The sequence below is a fragment of the Sus scrofa genome, chromosome X, assembly GCF_000003025.6.
Source record: "Sus scrofa isolate TJ Tabasco breed Duroc chromosome X, Sscrofa11.1, whole genome shotgun sequence".
Classification (NCBI taxonomy): Eukaryota; Metazoa; Chordata; class Mammalia; order Artiodactyla; family Suidae; genus Sus; species Sus scrofa.
In genome coordinates this window covers 97,621,474-97,644,730 of record NC_010461.5, presented here as the reverse complement: position 1 = coordinate 97,644,730, position 23,257 = coordinate 97,621,474, and the positions used below count along the sequence as shown (strand labels likewise).

The window sequence follows — 23,257 nt, the reverse complement described above, 5'->3', positions numbered from 1 at the left end:
TTTGTTTTAAGGGAGAGGAAACTAGACCCCAGAGATGCTGAGTGATTCTTCTCGGGTCACACCATCAATGACAATTGTAAAGTTAGCGTCCTGGGTACCCCATCTTCCGGTGTAGAGCCATACGGCCTGGGTTAGAGAATAGATCATCCTCTGAGCAAAGGACCAAAAGCCTGTATCACGGGATACTGTGGCCCCTCGCTGAGCTGCTGCAGAGCTTGATTTGGCCCAAGGCAAAATGGTGAGCTAGGGCAGCTTTGGTTTTGGCAACCCCAACCTCTCCTGTCACTCACCCTCTCTCATCTCCAGCCCCTTCCCTCTCCAGGTGTTCTGGGCCTGAACCTTGTCCTCCTCTCCCAGCCTCTGGCTTCCCAGGTTGTGGACTCCCTTGGTGAATCCATCGCCGTCCTGTGACCCAGGGGCTGGCTCTGGGTGAGACTGACCTGTGGCTCATAGGTTAGCGGGCATGGATGGATGATTCCTGATGATGTGTGTTTTGATACGACTTGGATGCATTTGTGTCACTCGGATGCTTGGGAGTCATCTGGGGGGGGTTGCAGGTTGGTGAGTCCCTAACGTGACCAGCCTTTCCCATTCTATGAGCAGGATTCAAGAGGGTGAGGCTGAGCGCTTCTGCCCCTGGCACCTGACCCCCTACCAGAGAAGAACTATCGTGATTGATGTGCCTGTTTTCACCCCTTGGCTCCAAAACTTCTCTGCTGCCCCCCAAGCAGTGTAGGCTGCTGTTGGAGATTAGGGGCCATACTTCTTGACTTTTTCAGAATTCCAGTTGTTGGTGTTCAGGGGCCCCATGCGTTCTTTCTTGGCCCTGGGTAGCCCCCTGGCACCCAGATGCTGGGGGAGACTCTCCCCTGGGTCCCTCCATTGGCTGACTGTCGCGGCGATGTCTCCCCTCCCTTCCCGATCCTGAGGCTGACCTGCACCCAGGGGGCTCTGATTAACCTGAAGCTTGGCCCCATTTGACCTTCCAGTTGGGGAAGGCGAATACGGACTAGCAGAGAGCACCGGAAATGTACACGTGGCTGCCCTTGCTCAGCCTGCCAGCCCAGACCCAGCCTCCGCTCCCTCCTGGAATTAAGAGTGTTTCATGTGGTCCTTAGAGATCCCTGTGGCACTTCGCTTCCTTCTCTCCTTCCTTTCTGTTGCTTTTTCTTCTTCTCATCTTAGAAGAAAAGCTAATTAACTCCAGTTCTCCCAGCAAGGAGCCCAGACTGGCTATTGCATTTTGCTGACCTGCACTCACCCTGTAGCATCTGCCGTTCACTCATGAACACTGTGGAGTGGTCCCAGGGAAGCCAGCTTTCTGGAAAGTTCTTGAATAAACTACTTGCCATATTTACCAGTTGGCCAAAACGTTGTCTCCTTTGACTATAACATCGTTAAAATATTTAACTCTTTGTGAAAATTCATTTAGGAGGGAATGGTTTTAAAACCTTTTGGAGGAGTTCCTGTTGTGGCTCAGCAGTAATGAACTCGACTAGTGTCCATGAGGACTCGGGTTCGATCCCTGGCCTCACTCAGTGGGCTCAGTAGGTTAAGAGGTGGCTAGCCCGGGAACATCCACATGCCTCAGGAGAGGCCCTAAAAAAAAAACAAAAACAAAAAAAAAAAACAAAACCTTTTGGAGATTTCTCTGAAGATGTGGTTGGCAGGTTCCATTTCGTCTTTAGCAGCTTTCTAAGGAGTGTTCCATTCGTTGTAGGGACATTTAGTTTCCTTGGGAATGGATGAAAAATCTGGCCAAGTATATTATTTCATCAGTAACCCGAATTTTAGCATTTTGTGTGTTTACACTAGTTTCTTTTGAATCCTTTGAAAGATCATATTTTTTTTTCTTTTTTTTTTCCTTTTTTTAATGGCTGCACCCACGGCATATAGAAGTTCCCGGGCCAGGGAGTGAATACGAGCTGCAATTGTGACCTACGCCCACAGCTGTAACAATGCCACATCCTTTAACCCACTGCACTGGGCTGGGGATCGAACCCATGCCTCTGCAGAAACCTGAGCCACTGCAGTCAGATTCTTAACCCACTGTGCCACGGTGAGATCTCTGAAAACTCATATTCCTTTAGCTTTTCAAGTCAATTCATTTTTTATCCTTCCCTTGCAATTTCATAGTTATGGTTAACGGATAGCAAATTTGAGGAACTAATTGTGCAATACCTTGCAGTGACCCCTTCTTAGCATCTTCACCCTCGTCCTGCTGTCTTAAATGATTTTCCTCTTTCGTGAAATCTTTCTTAGCTTTTTAAAACCACTCATTCAGTCCCAATTACTGTAGACTGTGATTCACTAGAAAGAAATGAGTTTCAGGGAAATGGCTTGTATTCAGGAGGCCAAGTCACGGGGTTGATAAGATTTGCCATTGATTGCTTCAAACGCACAGGCTAACCTTAACCCAGAGGTTCTCAGCAGAGGTGTGGGAAACAATTTTTTCCTCCCCCAGGGGACGGTTGACAATATCTGAAGACATGTTCTGTTGTCCAAACTAAGGGGAAGGTGTGCTACTGCCACCTAGTGGGTAGAGGCCAGGAATGCTGCCCAACAGCCTGCAATGCACCTGAGGCCCCTGCAACAAAGAATTCTCCAGCCCCAAATGTCAATAAGGGTCCAGACTGGGAAAGCTTGCCTTCAATTAATAACATTTTACCAAAGTAGAAGTCTAAGGAGGACCACCCTTCAGCGTGGAGAGCAGGGCTATCCAATGGAAGTTTCTGTCGTGATGGAAGTGTTCTCTCTCTGTGCTGTTGTGTGACTATGAACACTTGTGGTGCAGCTAATGTGATCTAGAAGCGGAGTTTTTTTGGGGGGGTCTTTTTTTAGGACCCCACCCTCAGCATATGGATGTTCCCAGGCTAGGGGCTGAATTGGAGCTGTAGCCACTGGCCTACGCCACAGCCTAAGCAATGCCAGATCTGAGCCGCGTCTGCAACCTACACCACAGCTCATGGCAACGCCGGATCCTGAACCCACTGAGTGAGGCCAGGGATCGAATCTGCGTCCTCATGGATGCTAGTCAGATTCATTTCCGTTGAGCCACGACAGGAACTCCAAGAAACAGAGTTTTAAAATTTTATTTCATCTTCATTCATTTCAAGTTAAATAGCCACATGCGGCTAGTGGCTTCCATATTGGGCTCAGCTTTCGAGGTGCTGTAGTCTAATGGAGTGTGGTTCTGGGACCAGACAGTACTGGAGTTGTGTCCCTGACCTACTGCTTCCTACCTTGATGGCCTTGAGTATGCCTTCCAAGTTTCTGAGCCCCGGTTTCCTCATCTGTAAAAAAGGGGGTAATAAAGGAACCTGCTCCTCGGAGGATTATGGTATCCAATGAAATAATGCACGAGAAATGAAGCATGTAGCACACTGCCCAGTGCAGTAAACATTTGAAAGATGTTAATAATAATTGCCAGGATTTGTAATGGTCATCGTGTAAATGGGGCTTCTGCAGGGCTTATAAATGAGTCTTCAGGGATATCATTTTATTTTATTTTATTTTATTATCTTATCTTATTTGCTCTTTTAGGGCCGCACCCTTGGCATATGGAGGTTCCCAGGCTAGGGGTTGAATTGGAGCTACAGCTGCCAGCCTACGCCACAGCCACAGCAACGCCAGATCCGAGGTGTGTCTGCGACCTACACCACAGCTCATGGCAATGCCAGATCCTTAACCTATTGAGGGAGGCCAGGGATCGAACCTGCGTCCTCGTGGATACTAGTCATATTTGTCTCCGCTGAGCCACAACGGGAACTCCAGGGATATTATTTAAAGGCCACTTCAGAGGCAGAGCCCTAACCCTCAGCCCTTACAGCATTACCATAGATGTATCCCCATGCCTTTTGGGGGCCTGGGTTTTCCTTTCTCTTTTTAAAAATTTTTATTATAGTTGATTTACCATGTTCTGTCAATTTCTGCTATACAGCAAAGTGACCCAGCCATACATCCATATACATTCTTTTTCTTACCAGAGCCACAGCAGCGTGGGATCTGAGCCGCGTCTGCGACCCACACCACAGCTCACAGCAATGTCAGATCCTTAACCCCCTGAGCGAGGCCAGGGATCGAACCCCAGTCCTCACGGATACTAGTCGGATTCCTTTCCACCGTGCCCCAACAGGACCTCTCTGCTTTTGTTTAGGGCAGAAGTTCTGCCTTGGTAGAACCGCCTTCAATTCGGAATGAGAGTGCCTGGATCAGGGAGGTTGGTTGGAGAGCAGCAGCTCTTCACAGTGTCTCTCCTCGGACTGACACCCAGCCAGTAATGTGGCAGGAGAGCCCAGGTACCAGTTTAAGGATACAGGGAAGCCTGGCATTTAGCCTTGGGAAACCAGAGCAGTGTGTGGACCGGCCTGGCTCCCAGGCTGCTAATGCAGGTGCAGAGCATCTGGCCCCGGGGAAGAGAAGAGGGCCCCTCACAGCAGCTTATGATGCTTGCAAAGGCCACGCTGCCCCAGGGCTCAGCCACCTGCCGTGGTGTCTGGCCTGAGAGATACACACGTACAATCGCTGACAGCCCCATACGGTGGAACGATCATGAGGTTTTGGGGTCGGGCATGGGCTTGAATCCTCACAGTGCTGCTTCCTCGCTGTGTGGCCACAGGTGTACACCCAGGCCTTCCTGGGCCTCAGTTGTGCTCACCTGTAAAATGGAGATAATGATGCCTTCCTCACAGCGTCGTCATGAGGATTCGGTCAGGTGACTGTCAGGCACATCGGTTGCCGTCAGTAAACGAGCGTTCCCTTGCCAGCTAATGTTGACAAAGACCAACCTTTAAGTAACTAAAGAGTCATCATCCTGTTTTTGTTCTTCTGGGATGGAAATAGAAAATGAGCGTTTTCTGCCGGTAGCACGAGAGAACAGTTTCTTTCTTTCTTTTTCTTTTTTGTGCTTTTTAGGGCCGCCCCTGTGGCATTTGGAGGTTCCCAGGCTAGGGGTCCAATCAGAGCTGTAGTCACCGGCCTACATCACAGCCACAGCAACACCAGATCCCAGCCACGTGTGCGACTTGCACCACAGCTCATGGCAACACTGGATCCTTAACCCACTGAGCGAGGCCAGGGATCGAACCCGCAACCTTATGATTCCTAGTTGGATTCGTTTCCGCTGCGCCACTATGGGAACTCCACAGTTTTGATCTTTCTCGAGAAGGGGAAAGGGGGAAAGGATTCTCCCTGCTGTGCCACTGCCCTGTCTGGAAGGGCCATCTGAACTGTTTAGGGACAGACTGGGTTGCAGGATAAAGCGCAGGGCTCTGCGATAGGCCCCATGCAGTGTAAAGGAGGAGCCTGAGCAGCCCTTGCCTGGGCCTGGGACTTCCCGGAGGGAAGTCACCATGTTCTGTGCGCCCAGATAGAGGCTTTCTGGGGACAGTATATTTCCCAGGCCTCTGGTATTTAAACTCAAGCTGTATCTGTGGCCGCTTGATCCCGTGACGGCTAACGAGCCATCAGGTTGGATGCAGGTGGCTTTGCCCTCGTGCAGCCACAGGCCCAGACCCTGGGGCAGGTAGTCATTGGATGACACTGCTTGTCACCAGTGGGGATGGCTGCTGGAGAGAGTGTGGATAACACAGGAAGTCTCATCCCCTACTTTTGGGAAACTGATGAAGACATAGAAGGACACGGGTCATTGACGCCAGAGGAGGGACAGGCTGCCCATGGAGAAGGGAGGCTAATAATGTCTGGAGCGCTTAGTATGCCCTACACTTCATGCCAAGAGCTTTGTCGGAGTTCCCGTCGTGGCACAGTGGAAACGAATCCGACTAGGAACCATGAGGACACGGATTCGATCCCTGGCCTTCCTTGCTCAGTGGGTTAAGGACCCGGCGTTGCCGTGAGCTGTGGTGTAGGTTGCAGATGCGGTTCAGAACCTGCGTTGCTGTGGCTGTAGGCCAGCGGCTACAGCTCCGATTAGACCCCTAGCCTGGGAAATTCCATGTGCCTCGGAGGCGGCCCTAAAAAGCAACAAAAAAAAAAAAAAAAGAAAAAGAAAAAGAAAAGGTTTGTATGAGTTACATCTCCAAACTATCTGTGAGAGCAGCCCCCCCCCCTTTTTAGGGAGGCCTCTCTTTTTTGAGCACTCTTCTTTTTTTGATGGGGGCTGCCCTGCGTCCTATGGAGTTCCTGGGCCAAGGATCAGATCCAAGTCGCAGTTGCCACCTATGCTGCAGCTGTGGCAACACCAGATCCTTGAACCCACTGTGCCAGACTGGAAATGGAACATGCATCCTGGCATTGCAGAGACGATCGATGGCGCCACAGCGGAAACTCCTTGAGCACTATTCTGATCTCTTCTTAGCACATAGTAGGTGCTCAACAAATAGTTACTAAGTTAACGAGTCCTCAGTTAACCTAGGCTGAAGGTACTCTTGGCCCCACTAAACAGATAGGGAAATTTCATTTTTGAACAGTTCAGTGACTTGCCTAAGATCACAGGCTCATCATTGACAAGACAGGACTCATACCTAGAATTGTCCAGCTCCACGGCCTAGCCCCTTAGCAGCTACATCATGCTTCCTCCTCAGAAGGCCGCGATGCCAGATGTCACCTTCTGCTCAGAAACTGCTGGATCAGAGGGTCAAGAGTACTGCACAAAGACATATTGTGACAGCCCTCCCTCTTTGACCCTTCCTGCTTCCTCCATCCCCCCAATTCTGTCCCCAGACAGGTTCATTTTATGGATAAGTAAACCGGAGCATGAAAACATTGTATGACTTGTCCAAGGTCACACAGCTTGTGGGGCTCTTTATTCAAGTGTGATGTTCAAGCCTTCAAAAAACTCAGAGCCTGATTGGGAGGGGAACGAGTTTCATCTATTGGGGCCAAGGCTAAATGAGGAAAAATTAACAAAGGGCCCCATATTGTTAAAGCACCTTACTTGATTTTTTTAAAAGTAGAAACAAACCATTATAGTCATCTCCTTTGGACATTTGGAACTGTGTTCTTTGTTGCAAACACAACAAATGATAACAATATAATTCAGTTATCTACTCTAGCATATACACTAGATGTTCAAAATGAGGAACGGAAACAAGAGAAGAGAAAAAGAAGAGATACAGACATGAGAAAGTCTAGATATAGATAGGAAAAAAAGCAACAAATGGCAGGCACTGTATTTCAGAAATGATTTCTACTAATGATGGATAAAGTCACGTTACATTTTTACATCAACAAGGTCATTATCCCGATCCCCGGAGCCTCATGTATCAGGGACCAGCGCACCCTATAAACTGTGGGTCATGTTACTTCCGCTTCCTTAGTGCATCCAGATCTCCCCTTTCCATAAGCCCAACTGTCCCAAAAAACAAATAGCGGAAAGTAAGTCAGAGGGAGAGTCTTCTGAGCCCCATGGGAGTTGGGGAAGAGATAGGGTCCTGAGAACCCAGTCATATCTGCCTGGTCATATTTTGAGCAGAGCCCAGGGGGTGAGGCAGGAAAAGTCTACTCTCCTGAATTTGCAGAAAGGCTATGAACAGTGGTTTCTGCATCAGTTTACTATTCATTTTGTGATACTTGGAAGGGGGTCGCCAGATGTCCTTTAAGGGAATGAGATGGGGAAAAAACCATCCCCACTAAACCTCCATCTCCTAATGTTGAAGGACATGATTTTACTTTTACTTGGGAGGAAGGTTTGTTTCTTTAGTGCCTGTGGCTCCCGAAGCCAAATGTCAATGATCTGAAGACCTTATTTCTTATAGAAATGGCCTGTTTGCTTATTCAGAGATGCAAAAAACTCTCTGAGATGAGATAGTTAATTCTCTGATAGAGATGAACTTCTGATTTGAAAATTTTTTTTTTTAATTTCTGTTGAAGGGGAAGAAAGAATGAATGGGGCATTTGAAGTTAAATCTCCTGCAAACACTGTGCATTTTTTAAATGAGAAAAAAATAGCTTAGTTTTCTAAACAAACTAAAAGTAGGAGAGGTTTCTGAAAATATCCACAGGCTTCTAAAGGTTGGATCCCTGTTGGCTAACTCAAACAAGGCTTACAGGGGGCCGCTGCAAAGTCTGACCTCTCTAGGGATGAACTAGGAACTTGGAAAGAGTGTCTCGGTGAATCATAGGATCCTGGAATGCCTGGGATAAAAGGACCCCTAGATCCAAGTCTAGCCCAATCCCTTACTTCCCAGGTGAGGAAACTGCAGCCCAGAGAGAGGACTCCGTGTGCCCAAGGCCGCAAAGCTGATTCATAGCAGGGCTGGGGTGTCAAGTCTCCGAAAGTTGCTATTGGACTCACTGGAGGTTCCAGTCTTAGAGACATTCATTAGAAAAACAAAATACTTTCCTTTGAGGTCACAGTTCTCTCTAGACCTCGTTCAAGTTGATTCTTCTTTTTAGGGCCCCACCTGCGGCATATGGAAGTTCTCAGGCTAGGGGTCCAATCGGAGCTGCAGCTGCCCGTGTACACCACAGCCACAGCAACAAGGGATCCAAGCCATGTCTGTGATGTACACTGCAACTCATGGCAACGCTGAATCCTTAACCCACCAATCGAGGCCAGGGATCAAACCTGCATCCTCGTGGATACTAGTTGGTCTCGGAACCCGCTGAGCCACAACCGGAACTCCCAAGTTGATTTTTCTTCACCAGCACATCCAATTGCTATGGCATATCAGCTTTTCTGTTCCAGCCATGCCCAGTAGTCAACGTGACATAGAGCGGGGTTTCCTTAAAGCCAGGTGTTTGAACCCTGTACCTCAGCATTACCTGGGGGCTTATGGAACATGCACATCTCTGGGCCCCGCCCCAGTGGAAGAATCAGAATCCCTGGGGGTGAGGGCCCAGGAACAGTGATTGTTATGCAGGCTGGTGACTTCCGGCCTTCCTCCTCCAACCCATTTCTTACACCATTGTCCATATTGGTACTAGTAGTTTTTAAAACCCTCCTATTTCTTTCTTTTTAAAAATTGAAGTGTAGTTGATTTCAAAGTTGTCAGTTTCAGGGGTGTTCCCATCATGGTGCAGCGGAAACGAATCCGACTAGGAGCCATGAGGTTGCGGGTTCCATCCCTGGCCTTGCTCAGTGGATTAGGGATCTGGTGTTGCCGTGAGCTGTGGTGTAGGTGGCAGACATGGCTCGGATCCCAGGTTGCTGTGGCTGTGGTGTAGGCCAGAGGCTACAGCTCCGATTCGACCCCTCGCCTGGGAACCTCCATGTGCCGTGGGTTGGGCCCTGAAAAGACAAAAGACAAAACAACAAAAACAAAGTTATCAGTTTCAGGTGTACAGCAAAGGGATTCAGTTATACATCTATATTTATATATATCTGTTCTTTTTTTTTTTTTTTTGTCTTTTTTCTTTTTAGGGCCGCCCCCCTCGGCATATGGAGGTTCCCAGGCTAGGGGTTGAGCCAGAGCTATAGCTGCCGGCCTACACCACAGCCACAGCAACTTGGGATCCGAGCCATGTCTGCGACCTACACCATAGCTCATGGCACCGCTGGATGCTTAAACCACTGAGCAAGGCCAGGGATCGAACCCGAAACCTCATGGTTCCTAGTCAGATTCGTTTCAGCTGTGCCATGATGGAAACTCCAGTATATAGCTGTTCTTTTTCAGATTATTTTCCATTATAGGTTATGAACAGACATTGACTATAGTTCCTGCGCTATACTGTAGGGCCTTGTTGTTTATATGTTTTATATACAGTAGTGTATATACGTTAATCCCAAAGTGCCAATTTATCTCCCATACTATTTCTTGAGCACGCACTTTGTACCAGGCACTGTGCTATTTTTTCATGCATTATTTCGTGTAGTCTTTAGATGCCGGCAGCATGCTTCCTTCTCACTCTGAAGTGGACTCGAGCAGTGTCCAGCCAGGAGAGGGGCCAGCCGCCTTGCACTGCCGTTTCAGCGCCCCTCTGGGGCACAGCTCCCAGGGTGGCTTGTTCCCCTCCCCGACCCAAGGCCATTCTGACTAGGGATTCTTGCACCTCAAAGCTGAAGGAAGCCTGTAGATGTCTGCTCTCCTGGGCCTCGCTGCCACTTTTCTTATCCTCTAGAGGGAAGAGCTTTGCACACCTCATTTACCTCTTTGAAGTGGCAATCCTTTCCCTTCCCTGCCTAGGAGCGACGGGGCCTGAAGGAGGCAATGAGCTTGAGAATGCCTTGAGCGCTGTGCCCCGGGATCCTCTCTGCCTCTGTGAACCCAGGAGCATCTCCTTTCTGCCCTTGGCCATCTGGGCCTTTCTCTCCTCTCCCATCTGAAGGTGGGCTTCCGCTCCCAGGCCTTTCGTGATGACTCCAGCCTACACTGAGCGGTCGCTTCTAGTCCCTTTCGCTGCTTTAAATGGAGCCACCCACAGAAACACCGTCTAGGACCTCCTGTGGCTGCACTGCCTCCCACCCCCCAATCCTTCAGCCCACGGTTCCCCCTCACTGTCACCTTCCCTGTTCCTTGACCTCGTTTACAGCTAGAGCTCAGCTTTCTAACCTGCTTGGCTACCCTCTGCCCAACTCAGCTTTGTAACGTGTTTTGGACACACTCCTCTGGCTTAACCTTGGCCTTCTGCCTCGTTTCTGCTCCCTGGCCCCCCGTACCACCCATATGTGCACCACACACTCTGGCTTCCACTGCTGTGACTCTTGAGCCCTGAAGACACCTCCTCTAGGGAGCCAGTACTCAAGAGGTTAGCCTGTGAGTTCTCATTTTTTTTTTTTTTGGCCGCATCTGTGGCATGTGTAAATTCCCATGCCACAGCAGGAACCAGAGCCACATCAGGGGTAACACCGGATCCTTAACCCACTGAGCTGCCAGCAAACTCCGAGTCCTCATCTTAAAATGAATACTTACCTGGAGTTCCTGCCGTGGAGCAATGGGATTGCCGGCGCCTTGAAAGAGCTGGGATGCAGGTTCGATCCCTGGCCCTGCACAGCAAATAGGTGAAGGATCTGGTGTTGCTGCAGCTGCAGATGAGGTCACGACTGTAGCTCAGATCTGATCCCTGGCCCTAGAATGCCACATGCCATGGGGCGGCCAAAAAAGAAAAAAAAAAAAGGGTACTTGTAAAATACCATAAGAGAACCCATGTCAAGTTTGTCTCACCCCCTCATTTTACAAATGCAGAAGGAGGTATGACTGGGTCAAGGCCAGAGGGACAAGCTGTAGGAAGGGCAGAAACAGAATCAGGACCCAGGCCTTCTGATTACCAGTCAAGCGTGGCTCTCAATTTTTCACGTGTATTTTTGTCTTTGTCTTCAGGGCATGGGTCGTTTTAGCGTAGCGCTCAATGGGCTCTGGAATACACCACCCCAGTTCAAATCCCGCCCTCACCATGGACTTGTGTGTAACCCCCCAGTTACTTAGCTTTTCATTTTCCTCATCTACAAATTGGAAGAGGAGTGAGACTAAATAGGATTGGGCTAAAGATTAAATGAGATGGTGTATGCAAAACATTTCAAACAGTTTCTGCACATAGGAAATGTTAACTGTTTTGTTTTGTCATTGCTCCATAGCCCCTAAAACAGGACTGAGTACATAGTAGGTCTGCACGAAGACTCTGGGGTGCAAAGAGAGAGGCCTTGGGAAATAACATTCTGACTGTTGTCTGCTTGCAGTGGTGGGTTCTGATTCTGATGGTGGGTGTTTTAGACCATGGACAGAGGGAAAGGTCTGGGGATTGGACCTTTGGAAAACTCGTCCTGTGGCTCCAAGTAGGCAGCTGCCTCTTCGCACTGCAGCAGGGTTGTCTGTGGGGTTGAGGGCTAAGGAAATTGGAGGTTTTTAAAGAACCCCCCAAGGAGTTCCCGTTGTGGTTCAGTGGGTTAGGAACCCAACTAGTATCCATGTGGATGTGGGTTCGATCCCTGGCCTCGCTCAGTGGGTTAAGGATCCAGCATTGCTGTGAGCCTTGGTGTAGGTGGCAGATTTGGCTCGGATCCCGAGTTGCTGTGGCTGTGGCACAGGCTGGCAGCTGCAGCTCCAGTTTTACCCCTCGCCTGGGAATTTCCATATGCCGTGGGTGCGGCCTTAAAAAAATAAAAAATAAAAAAATAAAGACCCCCCCCCCAAATATGACCTTGACTGAGAATGGCCAGGTCTCTCAGGTTCTTGGAGGCACTTTTGTTTCAGTGGGCCAGGGCACCTTAGAGATGTCAGGCATCACTCCTCCTTCTGCCCATGAGCTCCCTGTTGAGATGCAGTTCACTGTGAGACTCCCTGCTACTTCACCCCAGAACTGGGAGACCAAAGGCTATGTATCATTACCATGAGGTGATTGCCTCCCCAGCCCACACACCATGGGCTTGAAAGACCTTGAGATGAAACCCAGGGAGTTCCCGTCATGGCTCAGTGGTTAACGAATCCAACTAGGAGCTATGAGGTTGCAGGTTCAATCCCTGGCCTTGTTCAGTGGGTTAAGGATCCAGCCTTGCCATGAGCTGTAGTGTAGGTTGCAGACGTGGCTCAGATCCCGCATTTCTGTGGCTGTGGTGTAGGCCGGTGGCTATAGCTCAGATTCAACCCCTAGCCTGGGAACCTCCATATGCCACGGAAGCGGCCCTAGAAAAGGCAAAAAGACAAAAAAAAAAAAAAAAAAAAAAAAAAAGATGAAACCCAGAAGTTACCAGTTGGCTTCATGAAAGTCACTGCTGGTTCTGCTTGGGCTGAGGGCACATTCTTGTGGCTGAGTTCGCTTCCTCCTTTATCTCCCCAGCCTCCCCTGCCAGGGAGCCACTGCCAACTCGGAATCCAACCAGCCACCAGAAGCCCCAGCCTGCCCCGTACCAACCCCCTCTTTTCTTCTTTTTTTACTTTTTCTCCCTCTCTGGCTATTTCTTGTCCCTCCTCCCATCCCCAACTGATGGATTATTGACTGCGAGGGGCAGTAAAAACAGCAACTGCAATAAATACAGGATAAAATCAAAAGCCTCAGACACTCTCTGCTGGGGTGGACTTGAGAGCGGGTGGACTTGAGAGCAGATGGAGTGCCTGGGTCTAGAACTCTCGGCACCCAACACACACTTGAAGCTGTGAACTCCATCTTCAGGGCCCCCGGACTCATTCCTGGCCCTTCCTGGAGTCTCCCAGGGTCCTCATGCTTCCTGCTCCCCTTGCTGGTACCCCACTTTGGCCTGGCCACGCATGCTACTGACCTACCCCCTTTCATGTTGTGTGATCTCTTGTCACAAAACGTGTGCAGTGAGCCATTTGGGGCAGGACTCTTCATTGTTAAAATGAACCAGCACAACTTTGCAAAGATCTTAGGGACTGATAATGACCCGGCAGGTTATCCTGTTTTCAAGTCTTATAACGGGCCGATCCATGAGATTCTTTGAGGTAGGAGCAGGTGGTGGCTCAATACCAGAGGTTGCCAAGTAAGGAGAGAGCAGAGTGTTAGTGGTCAAGCCATGGGCTCTGAAATCCGCCAAAACTGGATTTGAATCCCAGCTCTGTTAACGTCCCACTCATATGTGCTCGCCCATATTACCTAAATTCAGCGAGACTCCGTTTCCTCATCCGGAAAATGGGACTAAAAAGAGTACAACCAACATACGGCTTACCTCATAGGGCTCTTGGGAGAGTCAATGAGACAATGCCTCTAAAGTCATTTACACAGTGTCAGCCCGGCACAGAGTAAGGACTCAGCAATTTCATTCAGCGTATTTGTTGTGATATGACTTGGCCCTGAATGTGCAAGAACAGAGCTTTTTATCGTTGTCTGGGTGGATCGTCAAGACAAAATAGGACTGCCCATCAGCTAGCCTGTGAGATCGCTAGAGAGAGGGCAGGGAGAACCTTCGAGGCCAAGTTCTTTGCATTTTTACCCCCCACCCCCAGCAGAAGATCTAAAGGGTTCGTGGTGGCATGATGGGTCTCTCTGCACTTCTTCTGGTTTAATCTCAGGGTTGAGGGGCAATGAGGAGGGAGGCAAGGCGGAACGGGGCGCAAACCAGAGACCTTTTAAATGGAAGTGCTGGAGGAGGAAAAGGCCCAGAGCAGGAAACAGAAGAAAGAAGAGGCGGAAGCAGGGGGTAGGGGGAGGGAGCGGGGGAGGAGGGGAGAGGGGGAGATGAGGAGGAGGGGAAGAAGCAGCCGTCAGTGTGGCTGTGGCTGCTGCTTCTCTAAGATAAGGAGCGGATCTTTCCTATTCTTTTGAGGCTGCCAGGATAAAGGCCTGCTCCCTGGATTGGTGATCAGGGTGGTGAGAGGTATTCCTGTTGAGGGTGTTGAGAGGGCTTCCCTGTGGTAGGGCAGCAGAGGGTGGTGGGCTGTCATTTCCCTCTGGCCTGCTGGAGTGGAAGGAGGGCCCCGAGAACAGTTCTTCTAGAGCAGGTGTCCGAGTCAGGTGTCCCTTACAGCGTGTCTGGGCATCTGCTCTGTGGTTCTGGTGACCAGATGCCTGTGGGGGAGGGTGTGGAGGAGAGAGGAGCGCCCTTCTATCCCTCCCAGGTCTTCCTCCTGACACCCCCGGGGCATTTTCGGGCTGCCTTTGCAGAGGCTGCTGGAGATGTCTTTTCTTTTTTTTTTTTTTTTTTTTTTTTTTTTTGCTATTTCTTTGGGCCGCTTCTGCGGCATATGGAGGTTCCCAGGCTAGGGGTCGAATCGGAGCTGTAGCCGCCGGCCTATGCCAGAGCCACAGCAACGTGCGATCCGAGCCCCGTCTGCAACTTACACCACAGCTCACGGCAACGCCGGATCGTTAACCCACTGAGCAGGGGCAGGGACCGAACCCGCAACCTCATGGTTCCTAGTCGGATTCGTTAACCACTGCGCCACGACGGGAACTCCCTGGAGATGTCTTTTCAAATAACATGCCACCAAAGCCTTGGAGTAGTTTCTGCTTCGGGCGGGTACCCACCCAGGGCTCTAAGCCAGGAGAGGATACCTGCAGTCCAGGATACTGTGAGGGCATATACCTCTGCACCCAGGAGTGTGAGCAAGCAGACCTTCCAGACTGAACCAGATGGCCTCGAGGCAGCTAAGAGCTGCTGCTGCTCCTGACCCCTGCTGTGAAAATCCCAGTCATGCCCAGGACCTTGGAAAGCCCTGATTTGTACATGGAAGCAGTCAGAGCCTGGGTGGAACTGGCATCACCGCGCCAAGTGAACGAGGCCCGTCAGTGACTGCCCATGTCGCAGGCATTCTGATTACTGGTGGGCTTGAGGGGTGGGACTTCTGAAGCTCGTGGTGTGATCTGAGGGGCCGCCCAAAGGCTGCATTTCAAGAACTGGCCAGTGAGTCCCCTGGCAGCTCAGTGCGTTAAGCATCCGGCATTGTCACAGCTGTGGCTTTGGTTACCGTGGCGCAGGTGTGATCCCTGGCCTGGGAACTTCTTCATGCCGTGGGCACAGCCGGAAAAAAACAACCAGCCAACAAAACAACTGGCCCACCTCAGGCAAGGCAAAGCGATGAGCTTATTTTACAGCTAATAAGGGGAAGTGGGGTCCTTTCTTATACTTTCATTTCAGGGGGAGCCCACCCTGGTTCCTCCGGGAGTTGGCATCCGACACTTTCTCCAGAAGTAGCTGCGCCCTCCCCCACCCTCCACCCTGGCATCCTGCCTCGGAAAGATCAACTCCAAGACTTTTCATCCACTGGTTGGCGGATGCTTAACACACACAGCTGGCTGAGGGCACTGCCCAGCCGTATTTAAAAGGAGTTGGAGGGAGTGGGAGGGATCGGGAGCTTGGGGTTATCGGATACAACTTGGAATGGATTTACAATGAGATCCTGCTGAGTAGCATTGAGAACTATGTCTAGATACTTATATTGCAACAGAACAAAGGGTGGGGGAAAAATGTATACATGTAAGTGTAACTTGACCCCCATGCTGTACAGCGGAAAAATAAATAAATAAATTTAAAAAAAAATAAAAGGAGTTGGAGACATCCTCTGGAGGGTCAGGAAAGTCCGCTGACAACCCGCTTGAGAGACCAGCAACTTGTGTTCTTCCTAAAGCAGTGTTCATAGTGGAAGGGGGCTGGGCGATCCAGTGATGCACAACACGGGCCAGGCCCCTGTCCTAATGGAATTTACATTCTGGCAGAGGAGACAGATGAGAAACGAATTCAGTTGATAGAGAATATCATTTTAGATCGCGATGCGGCTGTGCAGAGCTCAGTGAAGGATAATGGGATGCTTTAACTAGGATGATTGTGGAGGTTCTCTCTGGACGGTAACCTCTGAGCTGACTTGAACGCTCTAAAGGAGGCAGCCATGCCACTAGCTGGGGGAAGAGTCCTCCAGGCAGAAGGAGCTGCCAATGCAAAGCTCCTGAGATTGAAAGGGGAATGAGTGCATTGGGGGTTGGCAAGAGGGCCAGTGAGGCTAGAGCAGAGGGAGAAAGGAGGAGGGTAGCAGAATTGGTGGTTGGGGGTGGGGTGGGGCATGGGCGTGGGGCCAGATGACATAAACCCAGGAGTGAGTGTGAGGGGACCCAAGCGTTTGATGAGCACTGTTGGGAGGAGATGTTGATGAGACAATTAGTTATAGGAATATGGAGTTCAGGGATGAGGTCCAGTTTAGAGAGAGAACTTTTGGAGTCCAGTGTGTATACAGTTTTTATAAGGTCTGAATGCAAGCACCTAGAATGTGGTAGTCACTAGCCCCATGGGTCTACTGAGCGCTTGAAGTGTGGCTCCCCCGGAACTGAGATGCGCTACACATGTAAAAGGCAAAACCAGATTTCTAAGACTTAGTATAAAAAAAAAAGAACCTGAAATATCTAGCTAATATGTTGTTAATAACAATTACATATTAAAATGATCATATTTTGGTTCTACTGAGTTCAATAAAACACGTTCTCAAAAGTGTTTTTGCTCACCCATGTCTTTCTGCTTTTTTAAAGTGTAGCTACTAAAAAATTTAAAATTACAGAGGTGGCTTGCCATTGTGGCTCCTGTTAACATTTCTGTTGATGGCCCTGGTCTGGGAAATGACTGCAGATGAAGAAAAGGGCCAAGGGTAGAGCCCTTAAATGCTACAACATTTCAAATATGCAGAAAGAAGAAAGATACAGCAGAGGAAGTTGAGAAGGCACAGCCAATGGGGTGGGAGGAAAATTAAGGGAGTGCAATGTTCAGAAGGCAAGTGATTAAATTATTCAAAAAAGAGGGAGTGTCACATGCTGCTGGGAGATCAAGTAATTGCCAGTGGGATTGAACAAGGGCAGTTTTGGTGGAGTGGTTTGGAAGCAGTTGGATTTGGCAGGCCGGCTGGAGAGAACTCCAAAGAGTAAGAAGTGAAGACATAAAGACGGTAAATATAGATAGATGACTCTTTAGACTTTGGTTTTAGAGAGATGTAGAGACATGAGCGGTAACGGGAAGAGGAGTTTGACTCAAGGGGAAAAGTGCATGTTTTGTTACGGTTTTTGCTTGGTTGGTTTGGACGGGGAGACAGCTCAGCTGCTGGTGGTACTGGCCTCAAGGCCCTCAGTTGGGGAAATAAGGCAAGTATTCCAGAAAGAATTTGAGACAGTCTAAACTCAAGTTAGTTAAATCAGGGAGTTCCCGTCATGGTGCAGCGGAAACGAATCCGATTAGGAAGCATGAGGTTGTGGGTTCAATCCCTGACCTCCCTCAGCGGGTTAAGGATCCGGCATTGCCATGAGCTGTGGTGTAGGTCGCAGATGCGGCTCATCTGGCGTTGCTGTGGCTGTGGTGTAGGCTGGTGGTTACAGCTCTGATTCGAGCCATAGCCTGGGAACCTCCATGTGCTGCAGGGGCAGCCTTAAAAAGCAAAAAAAAAAAAAAAAAAAAAAAAAAAGTTAGTTAAATCGGAGTTTCCACTATGGCACAGTGGGTTAAGAATTCCACTGCAACAGCTGCAGTTGCTGTGGAGGTGTGCGTTCGACCCCCAGCCCAGCACCATGGGTTAAAGGATCCAGTGTTGCCGCAGTTGCAGCTCAGATTCAGTCTCTGGCCTGGGAACTTCCATATGCTGACGGTATGGCCATAACATAAAAAAGAAGTTAGTTGAATTGAATGATTCCATTAGCCTCCACAATGCCCCCTTTCTTTGTTCACCTTTGACTTTCATAGTTTTCTCTTTAGCTGTCATTCCCCTTTGTCCTTCTACCCCTGGCAGTGGTGTGTCAAGGACAAGGTTAGCCTGCGATGGCCTGGTATTTTGGAAAACGGGCTCCTTTCCCATGGGCTTCTCTAAAGCTCAGAGGTGGTTTATTTCCCCTGTGGATAAGAAGCCTTGCTTAGTGGCAGGGGCAGGGGTGCTGCTGTGTCTGTACCGATGGCCTGGGGACTCACTGGTGATGTCAGTTGTTCCTGTTCTCCTGCTGAATTTCTGAGGGGCTTCTGAATTTCCCTGCCCCTTTGCTCCTTCCAGATCTCCAGATGGAATTTGTGTGTGTGCGTGTGTGTGTGCGCGTGTGTGTGTGTGTGCACGCACACAGTAATTATCGAGCATCGTGTGGGCCTGGGGTTGTCATCCTCAGGCAGAATCGTGGTATCAGCTCATAGAGTTTGAAGGACTTGAATCGAGGGTCAATACCTTTCAGCCTAAGCCCACCTGAAACACACCTGCTGTTGAACGGGCTGGGTTCATTACTCATTGCAGCGAGCAAGAACACACACTGCGCGGGAACTGCAGGGCTTCTCAGTGAGAGGGGCTGAAGCTATCTTGACACCAAGGACCCTGTCAGCTCTTCCTGTGGTTTGGAAGCTTATGCTCTCCAAGGCCTCAGTCAGTCTCACCGGGTGATCTCTCAAGTTTGCCTTAACCTCAGAGCCTGGGGTCACCCCTCTCTAGCTCCAGAGAAGTATCAGGGGCTGACACGGCTAGATGGTCTGTGGCCCATCCATGAAACAGCAACGGTATCTTGACTATTTCTGGGATCAGAACATATCTGGGGAAGGGAGGTTGGCTCCAGAACCTACTGAATCCCACATAAGGATACTTAAGTCAATCACAGCAAGATCCCAAGTGGAGCTACAGTCAACGCAGTCTCTGCTCGCCTCTCCACAATGCTCTTGTGTATGAATATAACATCCTTACTTTGAGTTACGGCGCCAATCAGACCTCCCTCCCCTCCACACAAAACTCCCATCAAAAATGTCAGCATTGATTTATAAAAATTTGATTATCAACTGACATGCTTCCCTAGACCCATCATCCCTGGCTTTCGATAGGAGGCTAGATTGATTGGAGAATGTACAGTTGACTCTCAATTGATTATCTGCACTACTGGAAAGGAACACAGGAACGGATCATTCTCCTGTGACCCAGAATCAGAGTCATGGGAGAATTAGCTTTTCGATGGTCACTTCAGTTGTTTCCCATTTAGGGCATTTAAAACGATGCTGCGATAAACATTCTTGCGTGCATATTTTTGTGTTCAAGTGTGAGGGTATCTACAGGGTAAAGTTCTAGCAGTGATGCTACTGGATCAAAAGGTATGTGTATTTTTTCAATTTGGATATGGCGAAATTGCTCTTCAGAGAGCATTTACACTCCAAAATGTATGAGAGGATCCGTTTTTTCCCATCCTTGTCAGCATGGAACATCATCAACTTTAGAACTTTTTGACAATCTGATAGATGAAAATGTTAACTTAATATTTTGGTTTAGGAGTTCCTGTTGTGGCGCAGTGGTTAACGAATCCGACTAGGAACCATGAGGTTGCGGGTTCGGTCCCTGCCCTTGCTCAGTGGGTTAACGATCCGGCGTTGCTGTGAGCTGTGGTGTAGGTTGCAGACGCGGCTCTGATCCCGCGTTGCTGTGGCTCTGGCGTAGGGCGGTGGCTACAGCTCCGATTCAACCCCTAGCCTGGGAACCTCCATATGCCGTGGGAGCGGCCCAAGAAATAGCAACAACAACAACAACAACAACAAAAGACAAAAAGACCAAAAAAAAAAAAATTTTGGTTTATATTTGTTTTTACTTATGAGTGACACCGAGCCTTTATGTTTCTTTTTCTGTAAACTGCCTGTTGTATCCTTTGTTTGGCTTTTATTGATTTATATGTGGTCTTGACAAATTAAGGAAATTCGCCTGTGTATCTATATTCATTGTAAGTATTACTTCCTGGTTTGTTAATTTTTTTGACTCTTCTTTTTTTTTGGCCAAAATCTTAACATTTTTTTATGTAATCAAATATCTCCATTTTTTTTTCCTCATGGCTTATCCATACAGTTTTGTCTCCCTGGGCACACGCATGAATAGTAACAGGCCTCCAAATCTAATGGACCCCCAACACAAAGCAATAGATCATATTTTGTACACTTGTCTTTTCTGGGGGGGGGTAACAGCTTTATTGAGCTATAAGTTGCATATTATACAATTCATCTACTTAAGGTATACTATTCAATCCTTTTTATTTTATTCAAAGATTTGTGCAACCATCACCACAATTCATTTTAGAGCATTGTCATCACCTCAAAAATAAACCCCATACCCTTAATACTCAAAGAAAGGAATTCAGCCTTCCGGTCCTAAGTAAAACACTTTCTGTGTTGATGTGTTTGCCTAATCTAGACATTTCATATACATGGAATCATTGTATTTTTTAAGGAAGGGTAATTCTCTCTAATGGCAATTCTCTTTGTCTGTCTTTTCTTGCATAGTTGAAGAATCTAACTGAAGCATAAAGTGTAGGGTAAAATGCCTATGTGATGTCCTGGATATCAAATGATCGTTTGGTTTTTGCTCTCTATTTTATTGTAGTGATTTTACTATGGCTGAATCACTAAGTGAAGTTTCTAGCAGTATGGAAGTTCTGGAGCCCAGTGATGAGGGTAAGTAATCCAATAAAACCTTGATGACTAGAACTAGATTTGTTTACTATGTTTAACCCCTAGGAAAAAGAATCAAGTCACAAGAAAAAAAAAGTTCATATCAAATTTCTAATGACCCTAGGCTCAGTCCATATTTACTTTTCCATCTTCTAATCCCTCCTCTTTCATCTCAAACTCCGATAGTCAAAAGAGTTTGGTCTAGGCCCTGCAATCTTCTTTGGGGGTGGTTGCCATGGTCTACTTACTAAGGCAGATGAAATGTTTCTGCTTAATCAGAAAAAATTTCAGAGAAGGTCATAATCTGAGGGGTTCAAGGGGGGGTTGTGTTGTAGATGGTAATCCAGATTTAACCAATAAATAAATTTGTAATTTGAAGAGTAAAGGGGGGGATAGTGACAAAAGACGCCACCATAGGCTTCTGTTAAATGGGAATCAACTGACAAAAATGTTCTTTTTGCAAAACCTACTCAGATGTGTATCCATTGCTTAAATGATGGTGCCACCTATGAGTGATAGGAGACCATGAGTGGGATAATAGAGAGGCAAAGGTCACTGAACAATGATGAACTTTACCGACACTGAAAAAAAGTGTGGACGTTGGGCAGACGGAACCGTAAGACATAAGATAAGACAGTGAACGTAAACATGGACCTGAATTTAACTGTTCACTGTGTTCTTCGATTTTTACTGAATTTTCTTAGCAGCGTATGGTGCAGAACACTTGGAAAGCTATTCTCCTTTCCGGAGGCCAGAAAGAGATCCACCTGTCAAGAGTCAATAAATCTCACTGCTGTTTGAAAAATGGCGGTGAAGACCCTGCCCAGGGGAGTCCTCACTGGGCAGGAGTGATTTAGAGTGTGTTTGAGGGAATTCCTATTGTGGCTCAGCAGAAACGAATCTGACTAGCATCCATGAGGACGCAGGTTCAATCCCTGGCCTCGCTCAGTGGCTTAAGGATCCGGCATTGCCATGAGCTGTGGTGTAGGTCGCAGACTCAGCTCAGATCCCACGTTCTGGTGGCTGTGGTGTAGGCCATCAGCTGTAGTTTCGATTGGACCCCTAGTTTGGGAACCTCCTCACACTAGCTCAGGAGTCCGTGCACATCTCTTTCCAAATGTCACATTGGTAGCTTGAAATTGACTGTGATGGGAGCATTTATATCACAGAAATAGGCGAACGCTACAAATAAGGGCATTTTCCCCAGAGATCTAGTTGGTAAATATTTTCCAGCAAAAAACTGATTATAGTAATTAGCATAGTACAGGAATTAGGATTTTACATAAAAATGTCTCACTATTTCATAGATTTTAGAAATCATTTGCCCAGCACAGGAGTGGGGATTAAGAAGAAGCCCAAAGAACAAAATATGACTATTTTAGAGCCAGCCTAGTCTGTCCTGTATATTTTTCAGCACTTTCTCAGTGAATCTGCACAATAGTTCTATGAGGGCAAACATCATTTGAAATAATTTATCATCATAGAAATTAGTTTAATTTTTTTCCTTAAAAAATTAAAGAAGGAGGAGTTCTCTTGTGGCACAGTGGGTTAAGGATCTGGCATTGTCCCTGCAGTGGCTTGGGTCGCTGCTGTGGTGCAGGTTCGATCCCTGGCCTAGGAACTTCCAAATGCTTCAGGCATGGCCAAAAAAAATAAAAATAAAAATAAAAATAAATAAATAAATAAATAAAATAAAATTAAATTAAATTCAAGAAGGAAACGTGAGAAAATAGGTATTTCCTGTTATATCTTCATGCTTTATTCTATCTCAAGGTAGACTTGCCAAGTTTATCCCAACCATGACCCTATATAGGCACATCCTAGTAGATGAGCAATTTCTCAAATCATTCAAAACTGAAGTTACATGAGTAACCACTATCAGACATACATCCTGCAGTCTTCTCTCATTTTCCTACCCCATGGTGGCTTCTGCTTCTAGGCATGTGTATTTTAGAGTTCACTATTGAGTTGTAGGTATGGGATGGTTCCCCTTATTGATAGATAGATAGACTAGGATGGGTAGAATTCATGGATCAATTCTACAGATGGAATTGAATCTGGTCTTAATAGACCATTATCAATTCCCTAATTCTAGCTCCCATTCATTAGCATTTACTATATGCCAGATCCTATGCCCAGCTCTTTGCTACATTATTTACAATTTATATCAACCCCAATAAGGGCCTGTGTTTAAATTACAGGATGCTTAAGAATGGCTCTGCTCACTGACCTTAATTTAAGGGAAGTGACAAGCCGTGTTGGTATTCTGCACCCCTCGATGAATTCCGTTGTTACTGAATGCTTTGCACCATGCTGGTTACTGAAGAGGATGCTAAAGAAGGCTTGCCTGCAGCCTTGATGTGGGGGACAGTAGCTAAGAGGTAGAACTGTGTCTTATTCCTTTCAAATTGAAACCCAAACATAAGTAAGTGCTTGACCTTAATAAACCTTCATTGAATAGGTAAACAAATGAATGAATATGCAGATCAGAGAACACTCAGATGCAAAACTCTTGGTGCCAACGGTCAAGTTTTAGGTGTACAGAGAGGA

The 23,257-nt window shown here is 47.8% G+C and overlaps 1 protein-coding gene across 1 annotated transcript in view; it reads left to right on the top strand.

The window, feature by feature from the left end:
* Positions 1-23,257, top strand: part of KIAA1210 (KIAA1210 ortholog) — a 70,366-nt gene that overhangs the window by 7,035 nt on the left and 40,074 nt on the right. The window contains exon 2 of the mRNA XM_021080193.1: positions 20,640-20,710. Coding sequence (XP_020935852.1) covers positions 20,640-20,710 — 71 coding nt within the window. The remainder of the gene's footprint in view (positions 1-20,639; positions 20,711-23,257) is intronic.